The sequence below is a fragment of the Nelumbo nucifera genome, chromosome 2, assembly GCF_055504915.1.
Source record: "Nelumbo nucifera cultivar China Antique chromosome 2, China Antique-T2T, whole genome shotgun sequence".
Lineage (NCBI taxonomy): Eukaryota > Viridiplantae > Streptophyta > Magnoliopsida > Proteales > Nelumbonaceae > Nelumbo > Nelumbo nucifera.
Window position 1 is genome coordinate 17,265,224 of NC_142650.1, and position 17,299 is coordinate 17,282,522.

General features: G+C 38.7%; 2 protein-coding genes across 3 annotated transcripts; both read right to left on the reverse strand.

Moving 5' to 3' along the window:
- Window positions 1–47: 47 nt before the first annotated feature.
- LOC104596993 (uncharacterized) lies at window positions 48–4,593 on the reverse strand. Its single transcript, XM_010258347.3, has 2 exons — window positions 2,102–4,593; window positions 48–721 (listed from the first exon to the last, which is right to left on the reverse strand). Exons 1-2 carry the CDS (start codon window positions 4,232–4,234, stop codon window positions 365–367), a joined length of 2,490 nt encoding a protein of 829 aa, XP_010256649.1. The 5' UTR covers window positions 4,235–4,593; the 3' UTR covers window positions 48–364.
- A 3,973-nt stretch (window positions 4,594–8,566) lies between these two features.
- Window positions 8,567–16,125, reverse strand: LOC104596991 (uncharacterized). Of its 2 annotated transcripts, XM_010258345.2 has the most exons (5): window positions 15,999–16,125; window positions 15,322–15,662; window positions 15,066–15,181; window positions 10,426–10,669; window positions 8,567–10,135 (listed from the first exon to the last, which is right to left on the reverse strand). In XM_010258345.2, exons 2-5 carry the CDS (start codon window positions 15,655–15,657, stop codon window positions 8,759–8,761), a joined length of 2,073 nt encoding a protein of 690 aa, XP_010256647.1. In that variant the 5' UTR covers window positions 15,658–15,662; window positions 15,999–16,125; the 3' UTR covers window positions 8,567–8,758. The 2 variants fall into 2 exon arrangements, with proteins under 2 accessions (XP_010256647.1, XP_010256643.1); XM_010258341.3 differs by having other exon boundaries at window positions 15,322–16,031.
- Window positions 16,126–17,299: the final 1,174 nt, after the last annotated feature.

Below are 17,299 nucleotides of genomic sequence, written 5' to 3' on the forward strand. Positions count from 1 at the left end.
CAACATGAATTCTGGAGGTTAAACTGGGACAATAATCTAGAACAAGCTTTGGAAAAATAAATACAAAATGAATTGCATCATTACTGCACACTTGAGTGTGTGAAGCAACAATTGAATTCTTACAATTTTACCATGTCCTCGGCAACCTCTTCCTAGACTCCAATGAATGAACAACATCGAGTTTGGCATGTAGATTCTTCACGCATCTATTACAAAAATATATATTTGGGAGATTGATTATATTAGATAAACGGTTAGACAAGTTCCATTTCTACTTTGACCTCGTTGCTTTTCAACGGTCTGCACGCCATTAGGGATCTTCCTTATATAAGGTTCAAAACAATTTTCTTGCAGATTTTTTTCCTCAAGGAACTCGTGGCTCGGAACCAGTCCTCGTAAGATTTTGTTCTTTGAGCAATTGAGACATGGCAGGCCCAGCTGCTTCTTCTTTCGGTGTTGTCTCTTTGAGAGTAGCTTCAGTGACAGGTTTCTTCACTTCTGCTTCATGCCTGATATCGCCTTCCTTTGGCTCTGCTGGTTTTACATTCTTATTATCAGAATCGTCTTCAATAGCTTTGGTGGACTTTGAACCATCCTTCTCCGTTTCCTTGACCACTGACTCGTTTGTGTTCTTGTGAACTATACCATCTTCACTGGATCTGGGGAGGACGGATTCTTCCTGCTTTACATCAGTGTTTATGAGTGTTGGTCTCTCGTTTACCTGCGTACAGTAAAATGTAAAAACAAATTAACTAGTCCGAACTCAGAAGAGGAAAGAAAAATGTGTAGCTCGTAAGTGGCCAACTCCTTGCTCATGAAGGATTATTTCGCCTTGGGCCATCCTGATCCAGAACATCATAGAAGAGGCAAAGCCTTATGTAGAGAGAGAAACAAATAATCTAAGTTTGTGCATATTTACAGAGGATACATGCTTCTCAGGAAATCACTTAGAAAGGCAAAATTCATGGGTCTTCATAGAATGACCTATAATACACTGATACAGATTCTTTTTCATGTATTGGTTATGGTTATGGAGAACCAAGTGGACTAACATAATATTCTAATTTCTAAAGGATCATTTACTAAAACACCCGTATAGTTTCATGGATCTATTAAAACCTATCCTATAATTTGCATTTTATTAAAAACACTCCTATAGTTTGCAATTGGTTTACTTAATCAAACTTTCATTGAGGTTATATGTTTGATTTGAAGGAAAAAGTAGGGAAAGGAAATAGGTTTTCCTACCTTTCCCTTTCTTGTATAGGTTTCTCTACCTTCCCTACTTTTTCCTTCAAACCAAACACAGCCTAAATGACAGTGAAAATGACAATTTTGACCCTAATTTCCATTTGAATAAATTTAACCAAAAGAAAATGAAATGACAATACCATTTTTGCCCCTAATAAAATAGGAGCAAGCATTCTATTTGGTCAATTTTGTTTTTTTGTATGAAGTGTTAGGAGTACTTTTAGAATAAACAATCATGGTCTCATGCCCTTGAACAATTTTCCACCCAGTTTAGGTGATCATGTTAAAACAAAGACTTCTTAATGAAAGGTCGATTAAGTAAATAAAATGAAAACTGATAAGATACAGGATAGGTTTAAGTAAATCTATGAAACTATCCAGGGAGTTGCAGTAAATGACCCTATTGTAAAATTCCTCTGATTTATAAGCCGGACTGGACCAGATGGTCAGACCGATTGACCTGGGAACTAGTCAGGTAATTGGTTCTGTTTCACCCCAAAATCACTCCTGGGCCAAAATTTATCGATTTGGTCAGTGACCCGTTGACCCAGGTGGTCAAACCGTTGGCATGGACAATGGTTTTGGCCATTTTTATTTTATTTATCTTTTAAGTCAAAATGGGCCATCCATCGAACCAGACGATTGGACCATTCGACACAGAAACCAGTGACCAGAACGGTTCCCGGCTTTTAAAAACTTGTATAACTGGACTCACCCCGACCCGGTTCACTGACTAGCAAAAAGAATTTGCTTTTTAGCGATTGGATTGGAATCTATTAAACAAACTAGACGTAAGAATAATAAGATCCGTATTAGAATTTAATGTGTGTAATTGGAAGCTATAACTCACCTTTTGTTTCTCAGGACCGGCATGACGAGAGAGTTGCACTGTGGAGTTGTCCTTGGGAGGCTGTGTTTTTTCATGGTCCATGGAACCTTCGTTAGCTGCTGCTTCAGTCATGGGATTGGGAGAAGGGGGAGTAATCGTATCGACCGAGCCATCTTCAAAATCCAACTCGTCCGGTGCCGGGGGTGGCAAAGGTGCGATGCCTATGGTCAAATCTTTAGAGCTCCGGCTTAGCCCCATAAATCCAACTTTTATAACATCACGCTCGCTGATCATTGACACTCCCTTGGATCTCGATTCAATTTCGTCAACATCGCGTAGGTGAGAAGAGGCAGACCACGACGCAAGCTCATCGATGGAACTGGTGTCGTCATCGGGGATGCTTCTCTCGTTCAGTAAGGATTTCCCATCACTCATCGAGACGATTGACATTGGAGAGCCCACTTCTGATACCTCTACCTGCAAATCAGAAGCTATGGATTGGGTATGATGTTCGTGTCCTCTCTTCTTCACGTTAAGCAAAGCTTCTTCTATGGTCATTTTCTCGGTCGCTGATGGGCTCGAATCGTATACAGGCTGCTCATTTACTCGACTGTCGTACACTTCGTCTGCGACCTGCAGCCCCATGTGATAAGAGTCCCTGAGCGATGGTTGCATGGAATTGCTGGATTCCTCTGCAACGCCACCTATGGTTGGCTTTATATTTTCTTTGGTTATTTGTGGCGAGCTCATACCCAGATTATCTGTCTTAGATGCTTGATCATTAATCTCTATAGAATCAGCTTCTTCTTCTGAAGATTGGCTTTCTTCACCGGAGGAATCAGGTGCAGACCGTGCACCCAAAGATTGCCCTGGGAATGGGGGAAAGTGTGTCGCCTTCTCTGGTGGCATCCGTTGGGGGACAAAAAAGGGAGGGAACTTAAGGTCGCGCATGTTTTGCCTAGGTTCACATGGGAGTGGGAATGAAGGACCCAAACTAAAGCTCTCATGCCTGCAAAAGAAGAAGTCCTTGGGTTGAGCTGCCATGAATTCTTCCTGAAAGTTGTCCTCCATGAGATTGGGTTTTTCTTCTAACGGGTCATAAGGAAGATCAAAAGGGTTCTGAGATGGTAATAGTACAGAAGGAGCAGAACCAGGAATTGGTGGTAAGCCCGTGGTGTCATTAGGGCAGTAAGGAAGATCGAAAGGGTTGGTTCTTATTGTTGAAATGGGAGGAATTTGGACAGGAAGGTCATTACTGTCGAAGTCTATCAGATTCTTCTCAGCCTCCATTCTCAACAGTTTCCTTGCTCTTCGCTTCGCAATTAGATTCTCCAGCCGCTGGTTTCTTTCCAGCTCGGAAGTCCCCAGATCCATGAGATTCTTCTGGTCATCCTCTGTCCATTCTACGGCTTTACTTCCGTCCTCTTGAGCCCTCTGTGCATCTTCTGTTTCTTCTTGGCTTTCAATCTCCTCCAATGCAGTACTATCTTCGCTGGATTTCTCAGAAGCGGCATCGAAGGAACGTGAAAGTGGATCAAGCTCATCGACACGATCTTCCATCTGTTTCGAAGACGAATCTCGAGACGATTCGAAAGAAAATTCACCTGTGGGCTCCAATTTGAGGCTCTTGCTTTCCTTCTCCTGATTGTTTCTCTCTTCTTTGATCGCCTCCTTATTGACATCTTTAGGCTTTTCTTCACTGAAAATGATGGATCTATTAGTTCGCACTGATGTGAAAACCGTTTTTCTGCCCTTGTCTCCTGCAATTCTTTTGCTCAAATCAATCCTTCTTACTGTCTTGCCTTCGAAATCCCTCCTGTTATCTTTATCAGTTCCTGCAGAAGAGCTATGATCTTTTCCACCAGCTCCCTTCAGAGAACCAACCTGACTGGTCCTGTTCGTTCCATCTTCATCTTTGGGGATGTTGTTAGTTCCGAAATTGAAGAAGGTTCCAAGAAGAACAGCGGTACAGACAAGAATAGGGGAAGAAGAAAGCAAAAAACCAAACAAAGATGGGAGAAATCTATACAGAAAATACAAAAATATAACTACACCCAAAATCAAAGGATGATTCCGAACCCATCTACAAGAAGCTGAGATGGACGAGATCAGATTTCTGATAACAACTACCATCTCCATTGCATCTAGAGGCATATATATCTTCGTTATATTATATAACAATGTTTTTTAAGAAAAAAACAATATAAGAAGAATCCAAAATTGGAGATAAAACAAGAAGAATCAAAGTTCTCTTTTCAAATCATTCATTCCCATCTCCCACTTCCAAAAGTTATCAAAATCAAATCTTTGAGCAATTTCTGATATCCAGAAAAAATAAAAACAAGAAAATACAGAACTTACATTTGGATGTGAATTTTTCTATTACTATAAAAAACTGCAAATGAAGATAAAGACATACATACTAGATACAGAGATTAAAGAGATGGAGAAAGAAATCTCTGGTTTCATTGTTTGCAACCGCTTTAGTTTCTGTCATTTTCCATTTTGGGAACACAAAGAGAAGAAAACGATCCTTTGTTTTAAGTTGAATTCTCTGTTCGATCGTTTCTTTGACTGATAGATCCTCTAATCCAGGCACCCTTTTCCAATTTGTGGCTAAGTCACTGACTTCTCCTAACGAAATTTTGCTAAATTCCCAAGTTTTTACCTTTCTTCAAGTTAAACGAAGTTGTCAGCCCTATCAAGCGACAAAATAGAGAACAGGTGCAAGTTAGTTGAAATGCCATGCCACCCACCCAGGGGTGTCAATGGACCCGGTTTGGGTTAGACCAGTCCGAATCAAAATTAATTTGAATGGGTTGGATACTCCAATAAGACGTATTGAATTGGATCATTCCAAACTTTAATGGTCCGAAGTATTTAGTGGCTTGGATTGGACCTGGTTCATTTGTAATGGATTTATACTGGACTGAGTCAGAATGAACCATAATACCAGGTCCATGGATACAAGATAGGAGTATGGGTGTCAAACCAGGTTTGAAATGGAACCAATTTGAACAGATTGGATGGCTCAGACATTGAAATTTTGGACCAGTTCATAATGGTCCAAAGTATTCATCAGATTGGATTGGACCTGGTCCATCCATAATGAACTTATATTGGAGTGGCTTGGGTTAAACCAATATCCAGTCTATTGACAGCCCTACTTATACCCTTGTCCTGATTACTCCCGTTTTTTTCTTTTTTTTTCTTTTTGGCATTTTAGGGGGACAATTTAAAAAAGAAAACAAAAAAAGAAAGGATCAAGAGAGTTTAGGTAGATCAAATAATATAGAAATGTGTATCACTATATTCTCAAACAACAAATGCTACAATGAAAAAAATACTCTCCACACTGCATTACACGTATAAAAAGGAAATAATACTAACCACATAAACATAAGAAACATACAAACAGATGGAAGTAACGTATATAAGCCAGACTCGATAGAAAACAGGTATTTATGAGCCCCAAGAATCAGACTCCAAAAAGAGAGATAAGCTGCACCAATGTAAATTGTATGGGGCCTCCCCGAGATAACTAGATAGAGGGATAACCTTATTTACATCTCAAGGGCTAGTTGTTGAAGGTGGTGGAGAGAAGAAAGGGATTGTCTTTGGGAAGGTGGTTGGGATTGTGGGCAGTGGAGGCAAGGTGACCTTTGGAATTGTTGGACTTGTGGGCATGTTGGGAAGTGCTGGCAATGTGGGTTTAGGGAAAGAAGGTATTTGGGTGCTCGGCAAGGGTGGCAGCGTGGGCTTGGGTAGAGTGGGGACTGTTGGAAGGGGAGGCAACTGAGTAGTCGGCAATGGTGGCAATGTGGTGGGTTTAGGCAAGACTGGAATTGCCGGCAATGGAGGCAATGCGGGCTTCGGCAGAGTTGGAATTGTGGGAAGTGTTGGCACAGGCGGTGGTGAAACATCCAACAGATGGCGAGCCGCGACGGACAAATTGATGATTGACGATGACCAGGCAAACATCAAAGCCAGAACGAAGCAGTATTTGCTGGAAGCAGAAGCCATGTTTGAAGGCTAAATGTGCTATCAACCAACCTAGAAAAGAAAGTTAAGAACTAAGTGTTGTGGGATGAGCAACTACGACTGGTATTGGCTTTTTATAGAGCAAGAAACTCAGAAAACATAACAAGCCTGGAATTAGAACAAAAAGTAAATTTGATGGAACGAGGGAAAAAAAGTAGTTGGTAGTTCACCTTCTCATCTAGAACTGTTGCAAATGTGAAGCGAAATTCCCAACCTTGAAAACCAACTCAAAAAGATCTCTTGATCGTGAAAATTAAAAAAAAAAAAAAAAAAGAAAATGTTGGAAGTTGGATATTGAATCTAAGGATCGTTTATTTGCTCACCTAATTGTTTGTATTGCGTTGATCAAACTGCATCTCATATTGTTGCCTCTGACAAGTATAAATAAAATGATCACTCTGCTGACCTACCGCCAAATGTTGGGCGACCAACTATTTATGATTTGATCGATTGTCAACCATGCAGATTTTATTCAATAATAACAAGATTTCAAACGTTCATATCTAATATCGTCTCTCTCTCTCCCTCTAACCCCCCCCCCCCCAAACTAGATCATGATCAGAAAATGTTCAGGTTTTAGAATTTTAAGGAAGATAAAATCCTTTGCTTCTCATTTGATCGATCAAAAAATGTTGTAAATGTTTCGAGCTGAAATCAGAGACTTAATTGCTGAAGGCCCAAACCTTACATTAAAGCACATGATAGGGTAGTAGAACCCACCGGTCGATGGATCCCACCTCAGAGATAGGACAAAAGTTTCAATCAGAAAATGCAGAAGAGTAGGGTGATCATGGACCGAGCTGGCCCAGGCCAGGCCAGGTTTTGCCCTTATGACAAAGAGCTATTACTTGGGTCCGATACAGGTCCGGGCCAGGCTTGGGTCCAATGAGGTGCTATTTATCAAATTTCATGCGTGGGTTTTGATTGGTCAAAACTCTTTCTAAATCATGACTTTTTTGCATAATAGATTTTTCCTAAAACCAAATAGCTAGGCATTGGGAATAGGTGATTCTGTTTCTTATCTAACTGCGAATCAAACGGATTTTAAAATGATACTACAAATTTATTGATAAAATTAAAAAGGGTTCCACTATGATATGGAAAAGATATGATATCTAAAAAATAACTGACCAACAAATTGGAATCATAAACATGGTAGCGAATTAAGTGTGATTTATCAAAATTCATAGGTGGGTTTTGATTGGTCAAAACTCTTTCCATATCATATCTTTTCCGTATCATAGATTTTCCCAATTAAAAAATTAATAAAATTAAAAGTTTGGAACTTAATTATTATTAATTTAAATCTCCATAATCCATTTAAAAATAGTAAAAATTAATACTAAATAAAATTTTAGCATAAGTAAAAAGAATTCAATAAAATATGAAAATAATACAATTAAAAATATCATAATGCTCTTTCTTGGGGACGTACAACTTGGGTGGATCGATGGAGTTGAGAGTCTTAACCCAAGTCCCAAGCCCAACCCTAAGTTATAAATTCCGAGCTCAAGCTTGGCCCAACTCAAGGTTAAGCTTGAATTTACCAACCTGAGCCCAACCAAAATTTAACCCAACATCTTGGTTGGACTTCACTTGGGCGTGTTTAGCTTTGTAGCCCAATTTATATATAGAATATATTGATAATATATAGATATGTATATCATAAAATGTTGATGCCTCAATTCAATACCGATAAGAATGGCAACAGGGCGGGGCACCCCCTCCCCGTCCATACCTCAAAGTCATGATACCTTGCCCCGTACCCACCTTGTCCCTGGTGGCGGGGCGGGGCATCCATTCCCCATCAGGGATGGGGAATCCCCAAATTTTCCCCGTGTCAAGGCAATTACTTAAAAATTATCTATTTTATGTACAATTTATACATAGGGCATTGGAATTTTGGGGTATTTTAGAATTGGACTATAATACTTTAGGGGTAATTCAAAAATAAAATTATGGGATCCTAGGATTTTAAAAATTTAGAGAACTTAGAGATATTTTAAATATCAATATTAAATCTAGAGATATTTTACTAATTTACCTTCGGATTCGGGGAATTGTATACAAAAACCCGTCCCCGCCCTGTACTCCATTCGGGGCAGGGCAGGGCCCCGGTTTTACGGAGGAAATTGACATCCCTAAATACCAACCTGAATTTAAATTAAGCCTGAGTATTTTGGCCCAATCCCAGCTTTCATTTCAAAAACTCAACTCTAACTTGTTCAAAAAAGCTTTGGTTGAAGTAGGCTTAGGTTGGGCCCATGGAGGCTATCCCTTTAATGTTGCAAATGATGAATAATGAGAAGAAAACTTGCAAATGTAATTTCTAAAGACGAGTGATAAATTGGTAAAATGCTTTTTCCTGGATGTTCACGAGATAGAAACTGCTTTATAGGATTCTGTAGAGAGAGGATTTCCAACGAAAATGAAGAATACAAGATGTAGAAGAAAAAACACAGCCCCAGAAATGGCCGGATCTTCAATTAAATGCACTTTAAAATGTTTGGATACAGCTACATATCTACAATTTCCCCCGTAACGTGGAATTATCTGCAGAGGCTTCAAAAAAACAAAAATTGTACAAAAAATCTTACTCCTAACAAGCTAATTAGTCTTGGACAACCTTGAATTCGATCAGAGAGAACCCTCTTTGCCATCAAAAGAGTCTTCTAAACTTCCAGTTTGCCCTGGTCGATTCTCTGTATCATCACCATCACGCCCATATCTTTTAGCACCATTACCTCTACCTGGCAGAGGAACTAACCCCACGGCCGCAATCCCTTTTGCAACAACATCAACATCCCCACTGTAAAGACCCCGACTTCCTGCCACAAGCATGGTGCACTTATCATCAGCGCTAGTCAAAGCAGCAGGCAGCACATTCATCAGCTGTGGGTTGGTCTGCGTCGAACTGATGAGCAACCGCAGAGTCTCCCTTGCACCCTTCTCTACTACCGACTCGGTTTCTGGGATTAACGGGTTTACAAGTTTGGGATGTAAAGGAGGAATGGTTGTTGAAATAGCAGGGCCTGCGCTTACCAGGTACCCTTGGCCAGAGGAGCAAACATCGATCACTGGAATGTGTACAATGGGGTCACACATCAAGGGTGTAAAAGTAGGAACTTGCTGCGAGCTTGGGACGTTTATAAAAGAGGAGACTGGTAACGGTATCCTAACTACTGGGTCTGGCACGAAGGCTGGAAAATCCAATGAAGGAACATCAGATAAATTTATAGATGGCTTTGATGAGGCCACCGAGCTCGGCAACCTTGTAACTGAGGAAAAAGACGACAGTGGTGGCAGAGACACAGATTCAGTTGGTAAGATGGGCAGTTGGGGTGATGTCACTGAATTTTGTAAGGTTGATACACAAGGAGGGCACCAACAGTAGTACGGGGAGAAAAAAGAACCACTTGAAGCTGAAATTTCTGACGAGGGAAACCTAAACGAAAGCAGATTTGAGGTTGGTGGAGAAACAGAATTTCCTAGTGATTCCAAAAAGCTCAATGGCAACAAAGGGCAAGACCCACCAAGCTCATGAGGTTTCTCATTTTCTGTTTGGCTTGCACTAGATGCTTCCGTTATAGAAGTTGAAGCAACAGGCATGTTATCATTGGTTAAAACGTGACCGTCTCCACGCCACCTCAACTTATCTTTGGCCCCGGTTCTTGTGAGGGACTGGCTTCTCTGTATCCCGTCTTTGAAAGAATTTGATCGTGGACTGAGGCAGACTTGATAGGGGGCATGTGCTTTGGCTGCTGAACCACCATTATGCCGGGTACGGATAGGCTTCGATGATGCAGATGAACATTGATTGTTCTGCTCACACTCCAAAGGATGAGATGCAGTATCAACTGAAGAGGGTGAAGAGACAGATGAATTTGCTTGTGTGTTGCTCACATTCGATCCAAGAAGATAAGCACGGAGGTGAGTTGCAAAGCAGTCAAGGCGTGAGTCGCTGATTCCAGTTAGCTGAGCTAGAGTAGGCTTCTTCCTGAGTAAATCTTTCATCTGTACAAAGTAGGGAAAGGGGGGGAAATTAAAATAAGGCATGCACAATATGAAAATTTGCATTCTGGCAATATAAATATGGATTTGAACATTTCAGGGCTAAACTAGGAGTTTTACCCCTTACCCCCCTCTATCTACAAAACAATTTCCTAATTAATAGTGGAAAAACTACTTTGTGCAAAGACAGAAGTAACCCCATGTATTGATTCTCATTTTTATAAACAAATAGGGTTGCCCCATTTACAGAATCTGGGGAGTGGTGCATGCCCAACCCAGGAAATTCTATGTACCTTTGCAAGTAACTCAATGCCAAGGAGCTTTGACTTTTCAGCACACCAGAAATACAAGACTTGAGAACCTGGGAGCCTTATAAGAAAAGAACGACCAGAATTATCAGCTGGTATTTCTTCAATTACAACTGCCATGCTTTCAGAATTGTCCCTCAATGTGGCCAGTCTTTCCGTGCAGCCATCATCCCCAATGAATGATATGCGTAGATCAGATGTAGGCAATAGTGTGAGGTTCAGATTTCCCCTGTACCAACATAAAACAGAAAAATGAAATTTGAAAGCATCAGATAGAGAACAAAAGGAGTAATGACACAATGATAAGCATTAAAAACAAGATCAAAACAGCACTCTAAAATCCAACAGATAATTGAACACAGAAATCCAGTGAAGTACATAATTATATCTTGTGATAGTAGTAAATTCATCATTATGTTCCCACTGCTTGTTGGAGATTCAATTATCCCTTAAAATTCAAATAAAGTTTTGCAGGTTCAAGATTCATTAGGATACACGTTCAATCAAATCAGTGTGAAAGTTAAGGTTAAAATTTTGGTTCCTCCTTGTTTCTCCACAACCAAATGGGCTCAATAATATATGCAACTTCTACTAGAGCAACGTATTTTTCCCACTTCCACAGTTATCTTTTTCGAAACTGCTTGTACTTTTTTCTTTTCCCTATTGGTAAAAGTTGCTCATACATTAAAGGTCCCAAATACTGACGCAAATTATCCAGACTCCATTTGTACAACTGAAGATTCTTATTTGCTATCCACATTTTTCTTTCTGTATTTTGGTCATTAGGGAACAAGAGTGCCCATACTCCCATCATAACTCTATTCCAACTTAAGGTTATGTTGGCGTTCAATCATTCAAGTCTTCAAGGAATAGAATAAGAACTATTGAAGGGTCTTTCTTATTCAACCAAGGCAGCTAACGTTTTGTCAAGGAAAATACAATATTAGCCTTATTAGTAACCCACTTTGACTTTCTAGAAGGCCAAGGGACTACACAGAGACAAATTTCTAAGCAGAGTAGGAAGAGCACAGCCTTGAAGCTCCACACAAGCTTTAAATTTGACAGAAGACAAAATTACAAAATCTTTGAATTAACTCGAGTGCCATAAACATGTCTGCTGCCAATAAGACATTGATATGGATCAGATAAAAGTTTCAGAGATGCACATGCTAGACCACATGTCTACACAGGTTTCATAAAGATGCTAGGGTTGGACAAGACATACAGCCACCTCTGTATAAAAATTACACCAGAAGTCTGACTTATATTCTAATGCAATCTAAATAACACTAAAGGTCAAAATACTCAACTCAGCTAAGCCTTGTCCTAGGTATATGGATCAGCTACATAAATCTTGTTCCATCATTCTGTTCTGTTTGGTGCCATATGCATTGTTAAGTTATGGGCCCTGAAGTCATTTCTCATCACTTCAAACCATGTCCCTTTTGGTCTGCCTCTAATTGTTCTAAACCCTTCAACTTGTAACAGATCACTTCTCTCAAAGAACCAACCTCCTGCAACTTTAAAAAGAGAAACCTTTTTATAATTAATAGATCCCTGAATTTGGTTGTTCTAGTTCTGTGTTATATCAAATCATAATCATTTCCAACTACCACAAGTAAATAATAAACTGAAAACTATAAAATCTGACTTCAAGAATGGATCCAATGCATACTAAACAAAATTCTACAAAACCACCTATTGAGAGAAAGGTTTGCAGCTTGAGATAACAATTTACTTTGAATTATTAGCTGATGCCATTTAATTGGGAGGTTATAATTAACTAATTAAAACAGTATAGAGCCATCCCACTTAAAAGAATGGGTTCAGCAACAGGAATAGCAACTTCAATTCCATTTCAGGAGATTAGCAAACTTGTCAATGCGAAATGTTATAATACCATAGTTACTTTAAATTTCATTTATCTGGAACTGGCACTATTTCAACTTGATAACAATTGTTATTAAGTTTGCAAAACCTTCAGGAGATCAACTCTGATCCTGATTGACCAGGATTTATCTGTGAAAACAAAACTATTGTAGCAAAATTTAATTTTTTGAATTCCAACCCATCAGAAACTCCCTCTACTTCTACTTGGTTGGGACACAGTAACTGTATCTCGGAACCGGTTTGACAGAGAGAGGGCAGAAGGGGGAATATTGTCTTCTTCTTCATGGGGGAAGTGGGGTTGCAACTATTTTCTTGTTCATGTTCAGTAGATTAGCAACATTGACAGGCTTAGCACAATTCTTCATTCGCAGCAGCACCATTAACTCAATTCAAATGAAACAATAATGTATTAACAACACATCTTATAAACGTATAACAATAAACACTGAATAGGCCTCAGTCAGTACACATGTGCAAATTCAAAATCTGTAAAGACAGAATTTGTGAACTTTATTTCATTAAAAAAAAAACAAAAAAGAGATGATCAAATACATGTGCAAAGTGGCAATGGAAAAATAAGTAGGTATATGTGCAAAGTGGCAATGGAAAAATAAGTAGGTATATCAACACTCGAACATCAAATAATGGTAGACAAACAGCTTACAAGCTATTACATAAAAATTAGAAGCTGAAGGTTTCCAAATGTACAAACAGGCAATACTGATAAAAAAAATGTACAAACAGGCAAGAGCATACAAGCTATTATATAAACATTAGTACCTCAAGGTTTCTAAACCTCAACTAACACCAAAATATCACTTTCAACTTCCAATTAAAATAAAACAAGTTTGACTCTGTTAACACCATAAGAAATATGGGATCTGTAAGTAAGAAGGGAACCATATAATATAGGGACTTGAAACTACCTTCACTTCCTCTTATTTCAGAGACCATAATAGAACATCACAAACGCCCACTTTTACCTACAAATCAAAAGATATCTTTATTTGGAAGGATGAACATTGTCACCATTAATAAGCTGAAACATAGAATCCTGCAGTTTCTGGTAATTATCAACAAATACAGGACACATTTTCCAGCCATGCTATATTAGGTAATGAACTTTATAGTGGTGGACAAAGTTCCAATCAAATAAAGTCGCCTTCTACAGTAATGAAATACCAATTCAAGTAAAATATTGAAAAGAAAGAACAAGCCAAAATATAGCCAACTCATACACATAATATTAAATCAAGCATTAAAAGATCAAGTGCAACAGCAGATTAAATCAAATTGGAAAAAGAACAACAAAAAACACAAGTTAAGAGTGGTGATAATAAAAGGATTGATGAACTCCAATTTCATTCACAACCGTATAGACAAAACCAACTTGGAAAAGAAGAACAGAATACACAAGTAGTCAAGAAAGTTACTAACACAAAGGAACGATTTGAACCCCATTTTTTTTATGAATGATTTGAACCCCATTAATACTACCAAAAAAAACTTCAGAGTGCAGTGCCATGAAATTGTTGAGAAAATTTTATTATCTAGCAAAGACAAAGGGAACAAATGGTTAGTGAATTATTTACCAGCAAAGCCAATCAAAGGGATAAACAATTAGCACCAGTCTCCATAGTGCCTCCCATTTAAGAGTGGTTTCAGAACAGAACATTCAAATTGCAGCAGAAATACTGGTTACAAGAATATCCCCATACAAATGGCCAATGCATATAAAGGAAATACAATATTTGCACCCTAAAGCAAGTCCTGTGATAGAGAATAAACAATGCCCCTGATCCAGAGAACATCTCAGGAGGACCAGAAAGGCATAAATGATGCTGTCAAAAAGAAATATAGCAGGGGTTTAAGTTTTTTATCCCCTTTTTTTGCAATAGATCTGGCAACTCTGTTATTAATTAATAATCGTATATTCAAGTCAATAACGTTGTAATAATATAGCAACACGTTAAGTGAATAATATTTCATCAAAAACTCCTAGAGGCGTAAACAACTCCCCCCACACCCATAATTACAAAAAAAAGAAAACACAAAATTCCTATACAGAAAAATACCATATTCTACTCTTCCACCTCATGCATCTGCCAACAACAATGAAAAAAATGTCCACACAAGCATAACAAGTGAAAATGATGATTTCTTTAATAAATATAAAGAAGGTACAAAGTAACATCCATTTATGAAGGCAGAGATAATGGTCACACAAAGAAAAATAATAATAAATGAAACTTGAAACAAGCTATGAAAAATAGAATTTAACAGCTAACTTGCAATCAACTTCCAGATAAAAAGGCATCAGCATTCTGAACAATTGAGTATTTGTCCTCCCACACATCCATCTGTTACATCAATAAGGACAATGAAAGAGTAGAACACCATGAGCAGAGAAGAAACACCAGCAAACGAAATACTAGACGTTCTCTAGAGAACCATGACAGGTCATTTCAATGCCTGACTGCATGTAACTAATCTTACAATAGTATTTAAAACAATTAATTAAATATGATAGATCAAGAACAATGCTTTGAGAGACATCAATCATTTTGCATCGTACCTTGATTCCATCGGAAAATTTTTGCACAGAACAGAATGAAGATGTGAATGGAAACAAAAGTACATTGTGCATATCAATGAATGAAATCGATGTGAAAAAAATTAAAAAAAAAAAAAAAAGCGACAAGCGTACATGCGTACGAACAGGTAATTTCAACTACCTTGTAGCAGTTGGGCACAGAAGATTCACTTGTTTGATGACCTTTCCAACGCGAATGGAAACAAGAGGAATACACAAGCACCTCGCTAACATACCAACCTCCGATGCCTCAAAGTGCTGTTTACGAATCAAGGAGCAAAAAATTTAGCAGGAGAATAATATTAATAATTTGTATACAGTTATCGTTTCCTTATAAATGGTCGCCATAGTCTTTATTATAATATAGGCCCCAGGCATACGAGAAAATTGTAACGGACCTGATTCAGATGAGCCAGCAAGCGATCTTCAGCGATACCGCTCGAGGCATTCAGCTTGAGCAACGGCTTCAACCTTTCATCGGCACGGCACGCCCCACTAACCTGAAAATCCAGGGCTTGAAGCCACTGTAATACGCTTTGCTCACGATCGCTTTGCTGAAGCAACAGATCTCCATCACCTTCATCTCCAAACATACCCCTAAGCCTCTCCGTGAACCCGCTCCCACGTCCAGAGCATCTACCACTCTCCTGCGTTGTGCTCGAAGGTCCGGTAGATCCACCGCAAGAGATTTCGTTCTCCATCGAGGAAACACCAGATGATTGTTCATCAAACATGTCATCTGTAGATTGAATTTCGTTATCTGAACCATCGGTTTTTTCATCGTCAGCAAATTTCTCCTTTTTTGAGTAAACCATTATGAATCTCCCAAAATTAATAAATCTAATTGCAATTATATAAACGTCCCAGGATCCGGATCCTTGACCGTTGTGCCAGAAATGGGGATCCACTCTGTAGGAACCTAAAATTACTGAAATCGAACAAGAGATCGACCAAGAACCCTAACTATACTACTGGGAAGGCGTAGACAAATCGATCAGAAAAGAACGCCGAACAAGAAATCAGATTAAGCGCTATAATAGTTAGAAAGAAGCAAGAGGCGGTTATGAGAAATCACCTCAAACGTCGCTGCAATTGAAGAATGAAGATCAAGATACGCCGGTCAGGGTACATTACATATATATCATGTGGAGACCCTGCGGACTTGAAAGAGTTCATTAATTACGCTTTTGTGGGGATTTTAGATCCGACGGCAAATGTTTGCAGAATGGCATCTGTCCACGTCACTCTTTTAATTGGCCCCCACTCCTGGTCCGTCGGAACCACACAAATCGACATATTCCACCAAGATTCTACTTACGTCAGCTGATATTTTCAAGGGGTTTTTTTCAATGAGAACGCTACTCCTACCCCAGCCCGGATCTGCTCTTCATTAATCACTCCTCACAACGCGTCCAACCCGCCCATCGAGAACATCTCCCGTAATTTTTATTGGTATACAATGGCCGTAAGGGTGATAATGGGCCGGGCCGCGCCGGGCTTTGCAGTTATGATAAGGTTTATAGTTTAGGTCTGATTTAGTCCGACTCGAAATTACATAAGTCCTGGCCCAGGTCTATAGGCCCAGGTCAGGCTGGATCTGATTCGAGGTCAATATCATTCATATATAAAACATTATATATCTATATATTAAATGACATGATATGTATATAAATTTATTTTATACATTATATAATATAAAATATTACATATGATGTTATAATATTTATATATAAAATATAGTATAATGTAAAATAATATGTTAATGTATATATACATTATATATAAAATATGTAAATTTACCTTCAAAAAATATAAGTTTAAATATATACGGGCTGAACTTAAAGTATCAAGCACAAACCTGATTCTAAAATTTGCAAGTCTGATATAGGCCCGGGCCTGAACACAAAATCCAGTCTGATCGAGCCAGTCTGAAATGATCAGCCCTATTCATGGGTCAATACACTGTGAGATGGGGCAGTGAGGTCGGTGTAAGGTGTGGTGTGTGAGTATCAAATCCCGATTGTATGATGGTGATGGTTTGAACATGGCGGATCCAGACCTTTCATCACTAGCATAGACATTATCATTATATTTAATTTAGTCATTTTAGCAATTAAAATAGTTTTTTTAAAGATGCCTATAGGTAGATTAATCCTTTAAATCATCGCTCAGATAAAAATTAAACCATGTATCTGGTATCGTATTTAGAGCAGAGGTAGGATATTTTCAGGGTGTTTGATTTGGTTTACGTTTATTCATTAAATGTTCCGTACTTGTGTGATTGCAAAGCCGGGAAACATATTTAATGAGGGAATTTATGATATATAAGCACTATTAGGCACTACATCAGTAAAATGCTAATAAATGTCTATCTAT

Excerpts from the sequence above, each read along its gene's own strand:
- LOC104596993 (XM_010258347.3), bottom strand. The coding sequence starts at position 4,234 with ATGCCTCTAGATGCAATGGAGATGGTAGTTGTTATCAGAAATCTGATC. Across the intron at positions 722-2,101 it reads CCGGTCCTGAGAAACAAAAG|GTAAACGAGAGACCAACACT; the intron begins GTGAGTTATAGC and ends TACTGTACGCAG.
- LOC104596991 (XM_010258341.3), bottom strand. The coding sequence starts at position 15,738 with ATGGTTTACTCAAAAAAGGAGAAATTTGCTGACGATGAAAAAACCGAT. Across the intron at positions 15,182-15,321 it reads TGCTGGCTCATCTGAATCAG|CACTTTGAGGCATCGGAGGT; the intron begins GTCCGTTACAAT and ends ATTCGTAAACAG. Across the intron at positions 10,670-15,065 it reads CTGTGCCCAACTGCTACAAG|GGGAAATCTGAACCTCACAC; the intron begins GTAGTTGAAATT and ends ATGTTGGTACAG.